The sequence below is a fragment of the Platichthys flesus genome, chromosome 11 (assembly GCF_949316205.1).
Source record: "Platichthys flesus chromosome 11, fPlaFle2.1, whole genome shotgun sequence".
NCBI classification, from domain to species: domain Eukaryota; kingdom Metazoa; phylum Chordata; class Actinopteri; order Pleuronectiformes; family Pleuronectidae; genus Platichthys; species Platichthys flesus.
The window spans coordinates 23129250-23149664 of record NC_084955.1 but is presented as its reverse complement, the minus strand read 5'-3'; the positions used below and the strand labels follow the sequence as shown (position 1 = coordinate 23149664).

The 20415-nt window shown below is 44.5% G+C and overlaps 1 protein-coding gene across 1 annotated transcript in view; it reads left to right on the top strand.

The window, feature by feature from the left end:
- LOC133965003 (raftlin-like) overlaps positions 1-20415 on the top strand; it is a 72535-nt gene that overhangs the window by 49106 nt on the left and 3014 nt on the right. The window contains exons 6-8 of the mRNA XM_062399365.1: positions 7771-7889; positions 16227-16330; positions 19915-19990. Coding sequence (XP_062255349.1) covers positions 7771-7889; positions 16227-16330; positions 19915-19990 — 299 coding nt within the window. The remainder of the gene's footprint in view (positions 1-7770; positions 7890-16226; positions 16331-19914; positions 19991-20415) is intronic.

Below are 20415 nucleotides of genomic sequence, written 5' to 3'. Positions count from 1 at the left end.
AAATGCATACCCTTGTTAACATTCGTCTACAGCTCCTATGAATCCTCATTGTTTCATTGCAGTTGCTTTAACTTTTGCATGAAGTGAACATCCAGCTCATGGTGACAGAAGAACCCATCATTGGAATTTGGTCAAACTGAGTCACAGCAGCAGCATCAGACTGTAAAAAAAGATCTGAATGTATAGCTGCATCATCTTTCTTTTAAAGATGACTCTGAACTCTGCTTCACCAGCGTGCTGCGTGAAGCAGAAGTGACGGTTTCTCTGTTCCAGTTTCATGTTTGGGTTTTTCCTTCCTCCTCTATCAACGGCACCGTGCTTCACTCCGACACTGGAGAAATAATCCAGCCCCAGTAAATAAGACTCATAATTCATTAATCTGGAAAAGTCGACGCCTCAGCAACTCTGAAACACAGATAATTAACCTGATAACAAATTAGTGCCTCCTTGCATATTTTATGTCCTGCGAATGGAGTAATGAAGTTTATTATTATGATTACTTTTTTTTTTTGCTGCCTATTACTGGCGCCTCAAACATATTTTGCATTTTTTCATGCACGGCTAAGCTACGCGCGTCTCTTGAACAGTGAAATGAATGAGGAGAATAGAAGGCAGATCGACTGCATTATGAACCTGTCTCACCCTCCGCTGACTTCTCAGGCTGAATTCAGCTCACGGCTGCAGCTCAGCCACTTTAGTGAAAAACCCACAACTTTACAAAGGTGAACGCTGCACTTTGGGGATGTGGGTCCGTGGAGAGCAGCTGGCAGCGGGACATCAAAGCGGCATCCCGTTTGTTGTTAGCAGCTAATTTCATCAAACAGCCGCTGCAGCTCAGGGCTTCGGAATCAGCAGCTTCCACTGGAGTGCCGGCTCCGCATTTAGCAACTTCTCTCCGACATGTTTGTGGATCAGGATGAGACACGTGCTCGACTCGGTGCAGGAGACCATCGCAACCGCTACACACATCGTGGTGGACAGCAGGGCGACACACGGAAGGACGCCGGGCCGACAGAGAGGGACACGTGCAGCAGGGACAGTGACAGCCTTGTTTTCAGATCCTCTTCAGTTGGTCCTGAACCGACAGGAACTTGTCTTCTTAAGAGTGTGACCTTCTTATTTTCTTTTACTCTTATCTTGTTGGACTATTATAGTTTTTTAAAGCAGCAAAGCTTATACAACTTCCAGACGTGAGCTGACCTTCAGATGCTCTCCTGGAGTTTTCCAGAGGGGCTGTGTGTGAGAGAGCAAATGTTCGAGTCAGTTGTGCAGCACATTGTCTTTAAATTCAATTTAAACTGTGATAACTTTGATTTATGACTCTTCTGATACTATGATTTTCCCTTTAGCTTCAGGGCCTTTGTCGTCCTGGTCTGACCCAGAGACCCTGAGCTCAGAGTCCTGTGAACCTGATTGGAAAGTTGTAGTAGCTGTAATGCTGTGTAATCTGACTCGGATTATGAATTCCAATTTGGGTTTTTTGAGAAAACGACAGATTTCACATCAGTCACTCAATCCCAAATTCAATAGAGAAGTATTTCCATGACAACATTAATCACTGATAGTAAACCACAGAGTGACAGTTATTAATTATTACCATAACTCAGTTATTGATTGAGATTAATTATCCGTGCAGCTCTGAGCCAATACATCAAATTATAATAGTTTTTAATCAAGATGAAAACTCTTCCCAAAAAAGAAAAGAATGAGATTCTGAGTTGTTTGCTGTATTTATGATTTCATATCACTGAATTTTATGGCCTTACCCTGCTCACAATCAATTTGACTCCTTTCACAATAATAAGATTATAATTGCAGAGATTTGCATGATTAATATGATTTATAGGCCTTTGAAAACCTCCATCCATCCATTACATATATATATATATCACTTGTCCTTTTAGGGTTGTGGGGGGAGCTGGAGAAATTCCCAGCTGAGATTAGATGAGTGCATCCTGGACAAGTCTCTATGTTACCGAGCCCCCCAATCTCCATGCCGGAGACAACCCAGGCAGACACGGGGAGAACATGCAAAACCTTCTTTCTGTGCAAACCTCTGCACACGCACCGTGTTTATTGCAAAAAGCATTAAACCGACAGTTATGTACTTGGATATTAAACATTCAAATATGACAGATTGAAATGCATAAACCCGTACGAGTCTGTAGTTGTTGTTTTTCCCTCAGTTTCAGAATATACATCACTTTTCATGTCCCTGCAGTCGGTCTGCAGCAGCTTGTCCTGGACATTTTACCTTCCTGTCTCCAGCTGTTGTCATGAAGACACACAAACACACATACACACAGACACACACACTAAAACACGCCGTGTCCCCGTGCTCCTTCAAAAGATGGGTTTCCATGGTGAAGCAGATAGAGAAGGATCAGGTTGCGTTGTTTGTACAGACGTGTGTACTTGTGTGTATTTGTTTGATGCATCACTCGCTCTGTGTAAGGCCAGTGTTGTGTGGCTGTGATGTTTTTCAGTGAGTTCAGACCTCGTCTGTGCCACAGGGTCCGATTTCATACTGATATTAAAACACAGATCCAAAGCTGCACGGAGCCTCTGTCATAAAACACACATTAAGGATTCATACACACATGTTTTTTTTATATAAAATATCCCATATATGGACTTTATATATAGAAAGTTACTCATATGCACATATTTTCACACTGTGTGGCGTGCGGGGGGTTTGTTTACTAAACCCTTATTAAGAAGTGATGGTGTTGGTGGAGAGTGGGGGCCTTTGTTACTCCTGTAGCTTAAGCTATCTCCAGAGCCACAATGAGGATTTGCAGCCCAGTTGTGAAACATTGAGCCGTTCCCTCACTGCTTTCTAAATATGGGCAATGGAGGGGAGAGAAAGAAAAGAGGGGGGGGGGGGGGCGGAGGGAGCGATACAGGGAATATGAAATTCCAGTAAGGTCGTCTGCTGTGAAGAAGAAGAAATTCATGGAAGGGAAGAAAATGTTCCTTTCTCTGAGACTAAAGTTGATGAGAGGTGGAATTAGAGTGTGTTTGTGTGTGTGTGTGTGTTTGTGTGTGTGTGTGTCCACGCATATCTGCAGGATGCATGCAAGCTGTGTGACAGTTTCCTCGTCTGTTCACATAATGAAATTAGTTTGCTGGTTCTCTTCTCACCTGTTCAGGCATAGAGGCCTTTAAATTGAGGCGTTTCAGTGCAGTGGTGGTTCTAAACATGTCTGTGAGGAAACAGGCTTTTTGTCTGTGGTGGTGCTGGCTGCAGTTTGCTCCCTGACACTGTAAAACTATAAAAGTGACCTGCAGTGATTGAGTCCCGGTGAGTAAAGACTCAATGCTGCAGGAGACAGTCTGCAGAAGCCTGATGCTGCACAAAGAGCTGTTAACCTGTTTGTTCAAAGTTCAGTGAAGGTTACACAACAAGAGTGGAGCTGATAAGATTAAAAGTTTAAGAGGTATATGAGCCACATAGAAACAGAATTATATCAGATAGATAAAAGTAAAGCAACCTCTCAAGAATTGAATTATAACTTGTATTGTTTCAGCTACATACTCAAAACCTTAAGATTGGAAAATAGATGATGTCTGTGGATCTGACCCAGAGTCCTCACTGAACTGTATTAAAGGGGTTATGATAATCCCTCTGTTAGACTGAAGCACCACGGTGAGGGAGAGAGAAACACCGTTAAGAGATTATCCACAAATTCATTCGATGCTGGAGATTTCGTGGCTGAGGAGGCAAAGTGGGTCTTCCACTAATTAACGGCTCGGCAGTTTGATCCAGGGTTCCTTCATTTCTAACGCTGATGTGTCCTGATCACCGGGTTCCTCTGCTCTCCACTGGTCCTGGACCAGCAGCTCGTACGCTCGCTCACTACCACCCGTGTGTGTGTGAATCCTACAAGCAGTGCATTAAATATTTATCTTGTTTTTACGCTGACAGATTCTGGAAATGAGGGTTGAATCTCTACTTATATCTATCTGAAATGTTACAAATATTAAAAAAGGTTTGTGCACGATGCAGGTGTATGAAGGATAAATCACCTGTTGAAAATAAGTTCCTCATAATCTATATCTCAGTTAATTTCAAAGTCTCCTGTTCGATCTGACTCATCACGTGACTGCTCTCATGTAATATATGAAACATATGAACTGTCACCTACTAGAAGATGGAAGTCAATAGAATATTAATGAACATTAAGAATTCATACTTTGGAAATGTATAAAGTAGTTGTTCCACAGCATGCTTCTCCACTTGGAGGTTTCTACAGATCCTGTCCCTGCCAGCTGAAGTCTGCCCGGTAACACTCAGGTGGCCGGCCTGCAGCTGCCAAACCTTTTGGCTCTGCCGGGGACGAGCCACTCGGGATCCTCACCCCCTCGTCTCCGTCTCTCTCTCTGGATCGCCCCACTCGTCCCGTTTGAAATATAGATAAGCTGTCAGCCGCCTGTCTGCAGCTCTCAGAAGGAGTTTCTGACACGCGTGTTTAAACCGTGTCAGCAGACGTGACCCGGGGGCGGGGTCACTCTCCGGCTCCGCAGCGGTCAGCCGGACTTCAACACGCCCCAAATCACAACTTTCAGAATTTCTGAGTGATTCAACTGGATTAAATTACGCTATAAAGCAATATTACATATTTTTTTATATTTAATAAAGAAGTTCACTTCTCTTTCTCAGACTGACTCTCATTTAAAGAGGACAACCGATATAGTCAGTTTGATGAGTCAGCAAAAACTCATAGAAACCAACAAAACACTTTTCTGCTGTAAATCCACTCCTCTATTGAATTCTTGATGTTTTTATTCAGGCACTGATCTTGGCCTCAGTTTAGCCCTCGACAGATTGGTGAACTAAAGCCACTACGAGGGGCAGTTTAGACACAGAGTGAACCCTCCTCAGCTTCTGGCCCCGGTGGCGTCTGAGAGAACTGTGTCTGACCTGAGATCTGCTCCTGGACAAACCTCTTCACTGCCCACACACACACATCTTCACACGCTGCACTCAGGAAAAGGCCTCTTTTATAGTTTCTGAATCCAAGTTCAAACATAAATGTAAGATCCTAACATCCTAAGGGCCAAGGTCTTAATTTAGAGCTCCCCTCCCCCCCGAGGGTTTATTATCAAGTGAAAAGTGAATTAATGAAAGAGAGATCTGAGACACAATCAGTGACACATCCAGGGATTCTTCTAAAATCATCTTGTCTTCAACAACACACAAATTTCAATTCAATTATTTGAAATTGTCTCTATTACTCAAACAGTGCTGCTTCTACAAGGGGAGACTGGAAGTGGAGATATGGAGCCACCAGGAAAGGGCTAGTGGGTTAGCATGCTAACTTTAGCAGAAGCAAAGGAGGGGTAGAAATCTGTCCATCATAGACTGTATTTAAAGATGGAAACATGACATTTAATTTTTCCTCCATCCATTATCACCTACAGTTGATTCATAAAATTCAACATTTCATTCTGCTAGATCGTAAGTAAACAACTGTAAAATGCTGATATTGGTTTTGTAGTAAAAGCAAAAACTCTCATTCAGCTCCTTTAAGTCTCAGACAGGGATAAATAGAAAGCAGCACAGTTCCGGAAAATACTCTCCACAAAATCTCCAATGTGGAACCTGGTGGTCGGTCCTCTAATTAGTTCTGTGTATTGATTGGGATGACCATGGAACCAGTGTTGTTTTCCAGCGAGGGTCACATCTCGGAACCTGTGGCATTGATCCTTTCTCTCTGAAGCCACACTTTGACTGTGCTCGGTACAGAAAGCTCCATCTGAACAACATCCTGTTTGTGGATTCAAAAGGCTGCCGGCTGGACACTAATGTGAAACAGCAGGTTTGTGAACAAGTCCGTGAATATCGGGAACAAACTGATTTAATATGCGCAGCCCGGGACGTCACACTTTCAGCCAAACACACGAGAACCAGAGACTTTTGCAACCTCAACACTTTGGTCTCTGGGTGCATGTTCGTCTCCTCTGTCGTTTTGGGTGCTTTCAACCTCTGCACGTCAACCAGTGTCACTCCCAGTCCCAGTGCTGTCACTCCCTGTTCTCCGTGCCACTGTATATTTGCATGACCTTGACTATGCAAGTCAAGGAAGGGGCTGCAGAGCAATTTTCACCGAGGCTGCACGGATGTGTTTTTTTGCAAGTGTAAACAAGTTATTCTCAGTCGGCCCGGCGGCTGCTCAGCTCGGCTCTCAGTCAACAGGCTCGAGATAATGTTTATTCACGCACGCAGCCGCCGCGTTCCCCTGACGGACTCGAACGCCCCCAGCAGCCGACTGCTTCTCTTCCACTCCCCCTCGTTCTCTCTCTCCTCTGCTGAGCGTCTGTCTGCATTATCACCAGAGACAGGCTTTGCCCCGGCAGAGCGACGACTCAGCCCCGTGTCGATCTCACCTGAGTGATCCCTGTTGTGCTGCCAGGGAACTGATGTTGGGCCTTGGCGCGTTACCCCCCCCCCCCCTAAAAAAAATACTTCTTTCCAATTAAACAGGAGGTGTGGGGAGGGCTGACGGATGAGGTGGTGGAGCGGTGGACTCGGGGAGGAGAGGGGGGTAATGGAGGGGTCTGAGGAGGAGAAAAGGCAAAGGGGAGGTGAACAATGACAATGTCTGTATTTGAGAGAGCCAGTAGATGTCTGAGAGATGTCTTCAATTGAGCGTGCACTGGTCCTAAATGGGTTTTCAGGGAGGGGGGGGGGGAATAAAGAGCCTGTCATCCCTCCACTCTCTCTCTCTCTCTCCCCCTCTCTCCGTCTGTCTTGCTCCGTCCCTCCCTCTCTCCGTGGGCTCTCCAGCCGCCTCTCATCCCCCTCTATTATTAGGGCCCAGTAATGAAATGTGGAGTGTCTCGTATTTGGTGCCGGGGCCCGGGCAAACTGTATTAGTGTGTAAATGGTGTGGGAGTAATGAGAAAGCACTAAGGCCGGCTGGGAAGACTGGACCACGGGGCATGTATTGTGTGTGTGTGTGTGTGTGTGTGTGAGTCTGCAAGTAATGTTTATGTGCATCAAAGAAATAACAACAGACACCGGGTCCCAGCTCACGGGGGCCAGATGCCAATCCTGCGATGGTTAGCCCCCAACACACAAGGAGCTTATACAATCTCTCTGGTCAGCAGCACACAATCTCACCAGTGGCCTGCAGCATCAACATCAACGTCTTTATGTGCCCCCCCCCTCTTTTAATTCAAATCTTTTTAAGGTGTATTATGCAGCCTTAGCAACAGGATTTACACTTAAATGCCTCACGGACCGACTTCATTAAATCAGCGTCCACGTTTTACCGTCACTAGAATCTGTCCGTCTCCGTTTAGAGACTACAGTCCTGATCCTCGGGACAAAGAGCACAGCAGGGTTTTTTTTAAATCTTATCAGCCGCTGCATTCACCTGCTTCCCTGTTGTAATTAGCCTCTGTTTTGCTGTCAAGCATGAAAACCAGCAGCGGCTCTGGGTCCCTCAAAAGAAAACCCACTGATGTAGCCAGCGTAATGTCTCCTCTTGGTTCTCAACATCCCAGAAGAGGAATACCTGCTCTATTTCTTTTACACAGTCTCCCTGCATAATGTATAAAGTGCACATTGCTCATACAAATGGCCCACACCACGGGCTGTGTAATAAAGGGTTGTGTGTGAACGTGGCTGACTGATATCATTCCATTTCCTTTTGGCCTGAAGGCGCTAGAGGGGGCAGCTCAGACAAGGCAGACACACTCCATCCAGTAAATACTCTGTTCACAGACGTTTCTCCCTTTTTTGTTCCTCCTCTCTTTCTGCAGATTTGCTGCCGAAGTCGGTGGAGAGCGTGTTCATCTTCCAGGAGGCGAGCGAGGGTGAGCAGAACGCGGCCGCTCAGACGTTTGACGCCATCGTGGTGGAGCAGTGGACCGTCATCGATGTGAGTGCAGGGATGTGTTCTGTTGTCGTCACGTTGTCGTTTTGTTGCTTCGTGCAGCGGAGAGGACACAACGTGCTGCTGTGGAAACTGTTGCATCATCATCCTGCACATAGGACACATGACACCGGATCTGAACGGCAGATTGAATTAACAAGATAACCACGTTATGAGACATGCAGAGACATGTTCAACAGGGGCAGGGCCAGGTTGTGATATCTCCTCTCAAAAATGATTATGATCACAGGCTTTAAACTGAATCCTAGAAACTAGATCGATGCTGAACTGCTTGTTCTTCCTTCATCAGAGCTTCAACATCGTCCTGTTCAATCAATATGTTTACTCTGCGTCCATGAGCCGGATTTACAGCTCAAATCCACTGGTCTGCTTTTATTGAAATCAGTTGTCACTCAGATTGTGAGGCTGTTCACGTTCTCCCATCAACCCTGAAGGCAATCTGGATTTATAGGACATGTGTAGCGGCTGCTTTTGTTATCAGGATCGAACCTTATCTGCCGGACGATTAGTGTCTCTCCTCAGCTCAGGTTCCAAGTTGGAAATAGATTTTTTTGGTTTTGCAGCCATTTCATTGCTTTTCATCTGTATGTATGTGTGCGAGTGTGTGTATGCATGTGTTTGTGCATGCAGCTGCTGTGTGTGTGTGTGTGTTTGTGTCCACTCAGTGAACGGGCTGGGGTCTGTGTGTCTGGATGTGTTTGCCGATGCTATCTCAGTAATTGAATTTAGACCTTTTCGCGGCCCGGGGCTGTCCAAGTGTGAAAGGAGACTTTTGTCCATGAAAATCTGTCTCTCCGAGGATCCAGCCCAGAGCTAGTGCCCACATGTGCCAATAAAACGACTCCTACGCTCGTCCGGCGGCGGCGGGAGAACCTCCTCCCCTCCGAGATGAATGGAAGCACTGTGACAGCTTAATGGATTTCAAGGCTTCCCCGAAAAATGTGAACGGAGACTGACACCGAACCGACGCCCCAAAAAAGTTCCAGGAGATCCAATCAACATTTTGGATCTCAGAACGTTCCCCTCCGTTCTTTATATACATCTCCTAATGTTTATCGGTGTTGTTCATCCAGACGTCTGACAGGTGCTGGGATGTAAGAAGCTCCCAGACAACAAGCTGTTCCACTGAGGGCATGCCATCATTCACACTGTCGTCAAGTGGGAGGGTGTCATCTCACGGCTGGTGTCTGACGAGGGGAGAGAAATGAAGGTCTTTTAATTGTTTGATTTATAAAACAAGTCGCAACTAATCAGAGGATTTGCATGTGAAATGGGTGAGTCAGGGTTTTAAGGGCGTCAGCTCTACGAGAGATGGGATTTGATTAAGACTGACAGTTGCAACATTTATCTTATTTAGTTTGTTGCCAAAGATGAACCAAAAAAGATCAGTTTCATTTAATCGTACTGAAAATTACAGTAACACAACAAATGTGACAAACGTTGACTTTATTCCAAGTGAAATCCAAACAAATAGAAAGAAATTTAATGACGACAGGTGCAAGTGTTTCTATTAAAGAGCAGCAGAGCGCAGTCGAGAGATAAGCAACACAAGCACATCTAAAAATGCATATGATTAAAGCCCAGAGAAATAAATTAACATCGTGCAAACAGGCTGTTCAACAAATTAAACACATGCATATATTTAGTGTCAGACATTTCTTTCAGCTCTCACATTGTGCAGAGATAGAAAAGAACACAAAGATTGTCGCAGTGTCCTGAACACGACAAATGTTTATTCCTGAGCGAAGTGACCTGAGCAGGAAACATGCAGATGGTGGCGAGCCTCGAAATTAATAACACATCAAGGGCCTCGGCTGTGAAACTTCAATTAGGGCCGGCCTCTCATCTCCAGCGTCCTGAGGGAACATGAACACAGGAGCTGCCTCCAAACTAATGTGCTGAAAACTCATTTTACCCCAATCAGTAAGTTTCACAAGAGCAATAACCAAACAAAACGTGTTCTTCTTCACTTCCCCCTCTCAGCTCCGACTCGCTCTTTAACATGTTTGCTCACACTGAGGAGAACTCACTCCTCCAAGGGGACCAGATGCATTAACAGGAAGGTGTTGTGTATCTCCAGATGAAACAGTGAAGCTGCAGAATAGTCCACATGCGTGTGTTTTATTAAAAGACAAATGGATGTTCACTGTAGCTCGGTGGACGCGTGTGAGTGGTCTGATGTTCCTCAGGCGCTTCTCATCTTCTCTTTCACGCCTCGGAATGCTGTGATCCAGTTCGACGCTCCCAGACTCGGCCGCAGGAGCAACGTGACGCACGCGAGGCAGAGCTGGGTTTTGAATTCTAAGATTTTACATCCAACATGTGCCACAAACGAAATATCTATTGGATTTTGTGCAGACATGTAGAATATTATCCATTTTACGTTTTGAAAGTAAGATAAGGGGAGTTCTGAGTTCATTGGCTATAACCAGCTACACCCAAATCCCTGACTATCATGTTGCAGAGACGTGTTATAGACAGATTTGAGGTCAAATGCCCAAACTGAGATTTCACTCCTGCACAGCCACACACGACTTTATAAAACTGATCCAGGGGCTGTTTTACTCCTCAGGACTAAACTCACTTCAGGGCTCAAGAGCTCAAAGACGTTTTGTGAATCAAACTCCCCCCTTAGTGTTTTGCTCATGATCTTGGATTTTATTTGCAACATGTAAAGATGCAACCACCCCCAATGCAAAGAGAGTGAAATCCCAGAATCTCATAAAACCTAAATTATGTAGCAGGTCACACATTGAAATGTGTCTCATCACAGCAATAACACAAACATGCATGTGTGTTACTGAAGAAATGCAACAAGGCTCAACATCTTCAAGGAGATGTTTTACTTCTGTGCATTAGAGCTTTATACATAACTTAGGAAAATGATCAGAGCAGAAAACCAGACATTGCAAACCAGCTCCCTGGTCACCCAACAATCAGCTTTGTTTATTAACACTGATTGAGCAAACAAAATCATTTTATGATCTGTTTTTTTTTTTTGTAGAAAGCAAAAAAACTGTATTATTTCAGCTTTTACATGGATCCTTCAGAGTATTAATGCAGATTTAATGGAGTTTCATTATCTGTGTCCTTCTTTTTGGGCACATTTCTATCTACACATGTTTTTTTTGAGATTCCTGAAGTCGCAGCGTGATTGTCACTGAGTAAAATGTTTCTCTCAGCCTCTTCAAGCGCCGGCGGTTTGATGACGGTGTCGCAGCCGCGCTCGCTCGCCCCTTGATCTCCACAACTCACAACCCGAAAGACGCACCGGGAGAAAAGTGCAGTTAAGAGAGAAAGTGTCGACTCCTGCAGAAAAGCAGACACCCTCAGAGTTAATATCAAGGAATGGCAGTCCAAAGTCAAAGCAAGTAAAAAGGAGCTTAGCAGAGCTGACACTGTCTTCTCCCCGCCGCACAAGCATCTCCAGCTTTGAACAGCCACACTAGAAAAGGACACCTCAGATCCACACGTGAACATAGGGCTTGTGTGTGTGTGTGTGTGTGTGTGTGTGTGTGTGTGTGTCGAAATTAGCTTCAAGCAAAAACCACCGGGTACAGAAACGTCTTCCTCTGGGTTCGCTGGAATCGATTTTTGGCAGTCGGTGCCATGAACACAGGATGCAGATGTGTCGTGTTTCTGCTAATTTCAGACCTCGTGCATGACTCACAGTGCAGAGTTAATGTTGTGCTCTGTTGTGTAGATTGCCCGTGTGCACGCTGTGGCCTGTGTGTTGGTGCACAGAGCTGGTCGTTAGCGTGCACGCCGCCTGTCCGTGATATCTCTGTCCTCCCTGGCTGAGGTGAGAGAAGAGGTGACCTAGATAGAGGCAGAGTAATTTGCACCGTCCGAGTGCAAGTGAGAGATCGCGCCCGCTCTGTCAGACGCAGTGAAGACGATGCTGATAACTGCAGAGCAGGAGGGCGGCGTTTACAGGCTGCAGTTGTTTACAAGGTCGAAAATAATAGCTCGTAACTCACAGATTTGACTTAACAGGCCAGTTTGAATGTTGAAGCATCAGTGGTGACAAGAGACTTCCTGTATTTACGCAAGTACTTTACATGAATCCATTTCCCCACCTTGTTTTTTTGGGTAGTTTCCTCTCACTCTAGTCGAGAGTTGAGGACAAAGGATGTTGAACCTTGTGCAGATTGAGATTCATAGATTTCAGACTGGGGTATTACAATTTAACCCACTGGTTCCCACACATTAAGATCTCAATTAAATGTTCAACTTCCACCAAAAGTTTATTTCCCTTTTGGACTTCAGGTTATGTTTTTTACCATTTGTTTGATGATAAAGTGGTAAAATTATGCATTATTTTACAAAAAAGCAAAGTTTATAGAACAGAAGAAATGACAATAATGCAAATGTGTTGCAGAACCTTTGTTTTCCCTTAAAATCTGTGACAATCTAAAACCCTATATCACGGTATTTCAAATTAGAATGAATGAATGTGAGTTTTGCATATTTAAACTCCCGGGTTTATGATTCCACAGACTTTCTCTTCTACTTGAGTATTTTCACATCGTTTTATTGGTTCTTTTACTCCAGTTAAGAGTCTGAGTTCCCCCCCCCCCCAGCTGCTGAGCTCCTACATCGTGCAGGATCTTAAAGAATTTCAGTTTATGGGTCCCTGCCAGAGGGGCGTCTGGAAAGAGCCGCTGTGGTGCACCTGCAGTTTACGTTCAGCAGTGTGAACTGAGGTTAGAAGAGAAACTGTCTTCTCTTCGTCTCGCGCTCCACTCGCTCCCCTCGTCTCTAAAGTAGGTTGTGGTTAATAGAGTCATCTCAGTTAACCTGAAAAAAAAAACACACACATCTGGTTCTGAGCTCGCTACCCGTCAGGCAAATAACACAAAAGAAGCAGTAAACAGACACGCAGACAGAAGCTCTGAGCCACACCTGTCAGAATTTTGCTTTTGGCCCTTTCACTTATTTGAATAAAATAATTAGGTGCTGCTGCCTTAAAGTTTTGTTCTACTTTCACTCGTCACTGACACAAACGTATGCGTTGGCTGATCCTTTGTTTTCCTAACTACCTCATCATGTGTTATCAGGCTGCATAGTTTCCCTCTGACTCAAAAGTCGGCTAATGCCTCATAAAAGTCTAATTTTGGGATGTTCTCTGTGTGGCTTCTATTTAATCTCTGTTATTTGCTGCGGTAATGAAGGTTTGAGCCAGAAGAACGTCCCCTGGTGACGTGTAGGCGTCTTTGGAGACTTAGGGAAAAAAACAAAGTATTGGACAAATTAAAATTCTGACCTGCTGATGATGACGGATGAAAGTCGAGGGGATCAAAGTTATTACACCGTGTGGGAACCTGAATGTCTGCTGCAACTATTACAGCAACCTGCAGTGTGGAGCTGTTTCCCTCAGAACTCCAAAGGTCCACCAGTACCAGTCTGGAACCAGTGGAAAAGTCAGGGGAGCACAAAAGTTAGGATGGTGTATCTTCTGAGGACCGTGAATGTCTGCAGAACATTTGGTTGTAGTTCAGTGGAGAGAAAAGGTTGAATGTGAAAAAGCTAACGCTGCCAACAAATAAATAAAATATATATAAATGACTAATACTAACAATTAGTCATTTGTGGATCTTACAGGGAAAGTAAATTATAATAGTAAATATATAATTGAACGTCTGCAATAACCTGATAAACATTTATAAATAAAAATTAACCTTGTTTTTTTTAAGCTGGCGAAAGGTTCTGAAAAAAAATCCATGATGAGTAATCGAAACACAAAGAGAGCAGATTTAGCTGCAAGGAATATCTATCTAAAGAAACAGCACGAATATGAAATATTTATCTCTGATGTTTTTTTAAATGGTCAATTACAATTTGCCCTGTTGCTGTGACAACACGCTGAAGGCTGAGCGAGCCTATCAGGACGTTTCAGGTATTTGCTGCATCGTTACTGGACCTGTCGACCCCACGAGTCTGGAACACACAGCCTGAGCCGCTGAAAAGACCGATTCACGGCTTGTTATGTCTTTCCTGCAGAGCTGATGGAGGAGCTTGATAGAAAAATAATGGCGCTTTGTTTTTTGTGGAGCTGACTCCCAGAGAGAACTATGAACTCTACGTCCACCGGCAGCTGCTCCCTCCTCCGGACGACTAGAGTTTAAGTCTTATATTTCTGAAAATGATTAAAAAAAAGAGCAGGTTAAGCTGACAAAATATTAAAGCAACACTGGGCAACTTTTACTGAGCAACAGCGCCCTCTGCAGCCACAGATGGAGGTTGTTTCTGTTGGGCTCCGTGTGGAACAAATCCACCAAACTCTGCTTAGAATTCTTCACATTTCAAAACCTTCCACACTGAATAATGCAGATAAACTCTGGTTGTTGTTACTCTTTTACAATTTCACTTGCAACCATTAGTCAGTTACACTCACACTGTCAGTCAGTTGCATTCTCACATTCAGCCCCTCTGGAAAGTTTCAGGAGATTATCCAGAGTTCAACCATCAAACTAATTTCTGAAGCTTCTTTTTTAAGGAAGTTGCATAAGCAGTTTTTTGTTTTACTTATCACCTGAGAAAACATGTTTTTCTCCCTCCTGCTCTTTAACACTGTGTTTGGCTCAAGGTACAAACCTGTTAGACTGTGTGAAGACGGATAGAACACACCTCCTCCGTCTTCTCACTGTGTGATCCCTCGGTGAAGTGTCTCAGATAACATCGGCAGAGACGGCCGAGGTGATGACTCTGTTGTTTTTGAGCCTCTCCGGTTGCTGATGCAGGAGTGCTGATGCAGCAAGGTGGCCCTGCATAATAAGTTGGGGGAGCAGCGAGCCCCCTCTGCGGGAGCTGTGATTAACTCTCACCTACTCCAAAGAACAGCAAAGCCATTACAGAAAAAAATTCTCAATTTACTTTCCGGGAAGCCTTTGAGTGCGAGAGCGTGTTTCTGGGAGTCGCTCCAACATAAACTCTCCTCCGAAAAAATGTAGATGCGCCGCTCCCTGTTGGAACCGGGAAAGTAGAGCTTGTGTAAATAACAGGCTCGTATTCCAACGATTAGCAAACCCACGAGTTAATGCTCGACGGCTTCAGGTCTGTTTGTGCACGCGCCGTCAACTCGGTCAATACAAATCTGTGGAAGAGAAAACGAGCTGGTGGAGTGGGTTCAAGTGTTTTGATTGGAAGTCGGTCTCACGGCAGACAGTGAGCGCTGCATGCTGATCAGTCGCTCTGTCTCAGAAAGGTTGTCACTTTTCAATTCTCTCTGTTGCCTTGCGACTGGATCCAGCTGCAGAATTAGAAGTGGTGGTAGGAGAAGCTCTGCAGTACAGTAGCAGAAGCAGCTATTGGAGGTGAGTGAGGTTCGGGATCTGAGTGCGATGGAGGCAGATGATGGTGGGTGTTCATTATATGAAACCTTTGGCGGGTGCAGCTTTAATTAGTTTTCACACTTCTCAGAACAGCGGAGGCTAAATGTGGATCGTGCAGGTGTCGCCTCTTCTCTTCAGAGGTCGATGAGCTGCCTGTGAATATTCTCGGTGGTTTGCTGGTCTAGGATCAGGATTCGCTCGGCACCACCGAGGAGAACGGTCTGGAACCCACGGCCTGACGGCTGAGACTTTTATTTCACTCTCGTCTTTTCAAATACATACATTCTTTTTGTATTGCTTCTATGTGACGGTTTGTGACATTTCTTATGCGTGTGAATGCAAACGTTGTCGGGACGAGACTGACACGTGTTGTGGTTTTACAGCTTCTACAGATGACTAAACCACACGCACCCACACACACACTCCAACACACACACTTCCTCTCCCTCATACACAACAAGTATGGTTGTGTACTGATAATTATAGGTGTGTATTTCCGTTTGAACCAGTTTTGCTCCCACAAGTCAAGATTAACATTTAGAAGTTCACTCCTCCATCTATTCTTGATTTACATGCGTCTCTGACACAATGAGACTCTGGGGCCTGAAAGTCACAAACACCAATAACACAAGTGTTTCACATGAGAAACCCGTTTACTCAAGGACTCACTGACTTGTCATTAATAGACCCGGTTGCCATGTTGACTCGTGGCCACCTGGGAGTTTCAGCTGCAGCAGATTCACATCACAGGTTTCTTTCTTTCTATTCTTTCTGTCGGTCATCGTTGTTAAAAACATCCTCTCAGGCTGCACACACACCTCGAGTAGAAGCAGCGTGTCGGGGGGGAAACGCTTCTTTAAATGAGATCCGAGTGATGCTGAAGCCTGATTGCATCTCATACGCCCTCCGCTCCACAGTGCACATGCATATTGAACATGGTGACTGTTTGGTTCCAGGCTGCTGCTGATGTCTTGTTTGTTCCTCACAGGGGCTGCAGGTGAAGGCTGATTATGTTCCCCTGCTTCAGTCTCTCGCTACGTACGGCTGGAGACTCACATGCGTGCTGCCAACTCCTGTAATCAAGACCAACAGGTAATCACCCTCATCTGACTATTAAAAAGGGGCAATCAGTGAGCAATAACGACCCCTGTTGGCAGACATGGGGAATTACAACAATATCCCCTTGGCTGCAGGGAGGCAACTGGTGCACAGAGTGATCACTCCCGTCTTTACTGTGCAGCTTTCCTGTGAAAACTTGATATAAACTATAAGACTGAGTATGTGGGAGTCAAATGACAGTTCTGACTTGTGTCTGCTGCAGCTCAGCTCTGAACTCTGAGTCGAGCGGCAGCAGCTGTGACGGTTTAAAAGCTGCGGCTGCGACTGCGGCTGGAAAATCTCTTCACCGAAAACACAGGGGTTCTCATGCTGAGCTCATGCTGACTCATGGCTGATGAATGAGTGAACATACGCTTATGGTCAAAGGCCTTGCATGTTCTCAGACTCACTTCAGAATCTGTTCACTGCTAATGTTCTGTAACAAACAGTTCACAGAGCAGCTCACTTTACTTTACTCTTTAAAAAAAGACTCAAACGCAGCATTAATTAGTCTTTATTTATATATTCAGCTAATTAAACACCCTTCCAGAAAAGGATGAAATCTTTAGTTGAAGGAATCATGAATATTAAAGATTATTCAAGTAACCAAAGTGTTCACAGTGTTCACACGTCTTGTTACTTCCATGGTTGAGCTGTCAGATCTGTCACCGTCCTTCACACCCACACATGTCTTATATTAACCACGTGTAGAAATAGAAAAGACACAACAGTTTAAAACAGCTGGACACTGTTACACTTTGGATTGATTTGCTCTGTGAACAACACTCACATGCCCCAGAATGCAGTTTCAGTCCCTGATGTGTGGACAGAATCACCTCTAATGTGAGGAGCAGTAATAACCCTGGAGGAACCAGATGGGTATCTTCCATATTTATGAACATTTCTGCACCAGATTTTTTTTGTGTGTTTTTTGCCGCAACTCAGGAAGGAAACAGTGTCTTTGGAAGCACAAGAGGAAATTTCACTTTCTAAACATCACAGCTTCGGCTCGACTTCTTTCCCCCGTCACTTTTATTAGAGCGCTGTAGGGAGCAGTACGTTCATGAGGAATGATCTCATGTAAATACTGCGCAGAGACAGACTTATGAAATAAATGAATCCTTTAACAAAGTGCTGCCACGTGTGACACACTGATGTAACACGCATGCTGCATTTCCATGCACTGACGGATCGTGTGTACAACTGGTCATGTCCCCTGCTCTTTCAGAACACAGCTGATTAATTACCTCTCTATTTTTCATCCTTTGTTTCCCCCCCCCCCCACCCACACACCTTCCCTCCTTCCCTGCACTCTTTCAAAATACCACAACGCAACAACACAACACGGCTAATTAATCAGCGTCGGCCTAGATACAGTACGAGACGCTGCTCGTTTCTCTTCCTGCCTCGGAAAAAAACATTATTTTGCGAAGCGAAATTACAGTTGATGATCTATTTCACATTAGTGATACTCATCATTACACTTGTTTTTCTGATGTTGACTCCTTGAAATTTGCAAATGCAAACGTATTTTTTCAGTTTTCCCGTTGACTGAGGGGTTTGCAGGCTGCACTTCATCTGGAAGGGGTCGGGATGAGTGTCGGTGATCTCAGCGGCGTCTGAAATTAATGCTAACTGCTGCTCAGCGGCTCCTCCACACAACATTAATTCATGTAGTTGTCTCCGAGCATGCATTCATGTTCGCCGCATTCAATTAATGTGGATGGTGATTACGTTTCGGAGCCATTTGCTACAGTAAATGCAAATGTCTATGATACAAGGGAGCATAAGGGAAACTAGACGGTTGAGAGAAATGTGTTAATTATTGAAAGTGCATCGAGTTTGAATCTTATATACTTGGAAGAAAGTTTCCAACTCCCATGTTTCAGTTTAATTGTAAAGTGGCTGTAGGGTTCTGCAGCAACGTGCAGGTACATTCACCATAAATAGACGTTTGCCTTCGCTCTTCTATACGTCGGAGTTATAATAGTGCGGCCGACACTAACAGCCGAGAGCGGGCTCAGTAATAACGCCTGTAATTGTCTAAGTAACCTTCTCCTTTCTCGGCTTCGTGGGCAGGGAGCTATTTGCCGGTAACTCCAGTTAGTTTCCAGCTTAGATCCGGCAGGAGGCCGTCCAGCATCCTTGACAGCCTAGAAAATAGCTTATGGATGGTGGAGGGAAGGAGGTAATGGAAAAAAAAGAAGTTGTGCCGAGGCTTTGAATGGTTTAGAGGGTGAGCTCCGTGCTGGAGGAGTCTCTCAAGTCCATTTGATGTGGAGAAAGGGGAGATTTGTTGCAAGCTTTTAGGAATCTGCAGCGATCATAAAGCTGCCATCTCGCCTCACGTACAGGGTTCAGCGGGCAGCTTAATTTAAGGCAACATGCAACCCTTGTGTGTGTGTGTGTGTGTGTCTGCACGTGTGCATGTGTTATTGGACTTGTGTCAGACATCTTCTTTTTAAGCCTCGTCCCATAATAGCCAGAGAGAAATTGAAGGGATAAAGCAGAAACAAACAATAAAACTGTCAAACATCAGCCGCACACATCCCGAGAGATAAAGGCAGAGAGGTAGAACTCAGCTGGCAGCTCACTGGGCTAAAAAAGGGTCCGTTTATGACAAAGATGAGAGTAAGCGAGAGAGACAAGAAGCCCACTCAGAAACGAATGAGCATTTGCTGCCATGATTAATCTGTCAGCACCAGTCATGTGCAGATTATCCTCCTCAGAACACAGGAGAGCGACACGTGCATGGGACGCGGGATTATTTCGGGGGGTCGAATTAAGGAAAAACAGGAAGAAATGCATGTTGTGCGATTTGGAGGGATGATCTCAGACATTGAGGCAAACGGCAGAAAGTGTCCTCGTAGCGTGCAGCGCTCAGACAAAATGGAGGGAGATGATAGAGACAGATGACAGCAGGAGAGAGGTTGGGCCCACAGATGTGAGTCTTTATCCTTAAACTGTCAGATAAGAGAGGGAAGCAGACGCTGTGGGCAGCAGACGTATGATTATCTAACGTGTGGATCGCTCCCTGATATCAGGTTTTATGTTAAATGAATCGTACACATTGTGGATGAACCCGTGTTCTCTGCACAAACAAACATGAATCATGAAGAATCTGTCGGGGTTTTCTTGGTCATTGTCTACATTTTAAAAAGGAAGTGGGAAAAGTATTATTACGAGAATAAAGTCATAATATTAGGTGGGGGGGGGGGGTTATCAGAATATCCCTGTTTCAAATGAAGAGTGCTAGTTTCACAAATAATGAAATAATAATTTGTCACAAAAGCACCATATTATCATGAGTATCAGGAAAATATTGTGTAAGAAACTTTCAAGTCTTTTCTGAGGAAAGAAGCAAACTAATTGGAGGAATTTGCTAATTTTGTGGAGGAGTAAATGTTTGATACTAATATTATGACATTTTTTCCTAAAATGATGTCCTTACACTCAAAATCTCATCATTTTTCTCCATTATGACTTTAATAATCCACCGTACAACACTCTTGATTTAAGATGTAATAGGGTCTCATTGTGCTGATGTTTGGTTTCCTCTCTCTGTCCTCCTCTGTCAGTGATGGAAGTCTGTCCACCAAACAGATCGTGTTCCTGCAGAGACCCGTGTTGGGCCGAAAGAGGAGGGAATCCAAGGTACCCCACATTCCCACCCTGCATTTCTTTTTCAGTTGTTCAGTCACCGATCAAAAAGCAAACATCACCCTTTCTCCACCTCCAATTCCACAGCAGTTCTTATTTTAAGTAGATAACTAAATACAAATGCTGAAAAAACTCTTCTCTGTTTGAGATGTGGTGATTTTTTGGTTGATGATGCTTTTCTTTGCGCCCCTGGATAGTGTTCAATTGATATTTTAACTTCCATCACAGCAGCACATTTAAAACCCTGAGGCAAATCTAACAAGATTTTCTTTTGAGTTCAATATGTCCCTGCAAGTAATTGAGGACATGTTGCATTAAACTTTGGCCTGTTTGTCTGGTTGGACTGGAGCCACCTCAGGCCACAAATAACTCCCCTCAATTTCCTTCTCCGCATCACTGAGACTCATTTGAATTAGCAA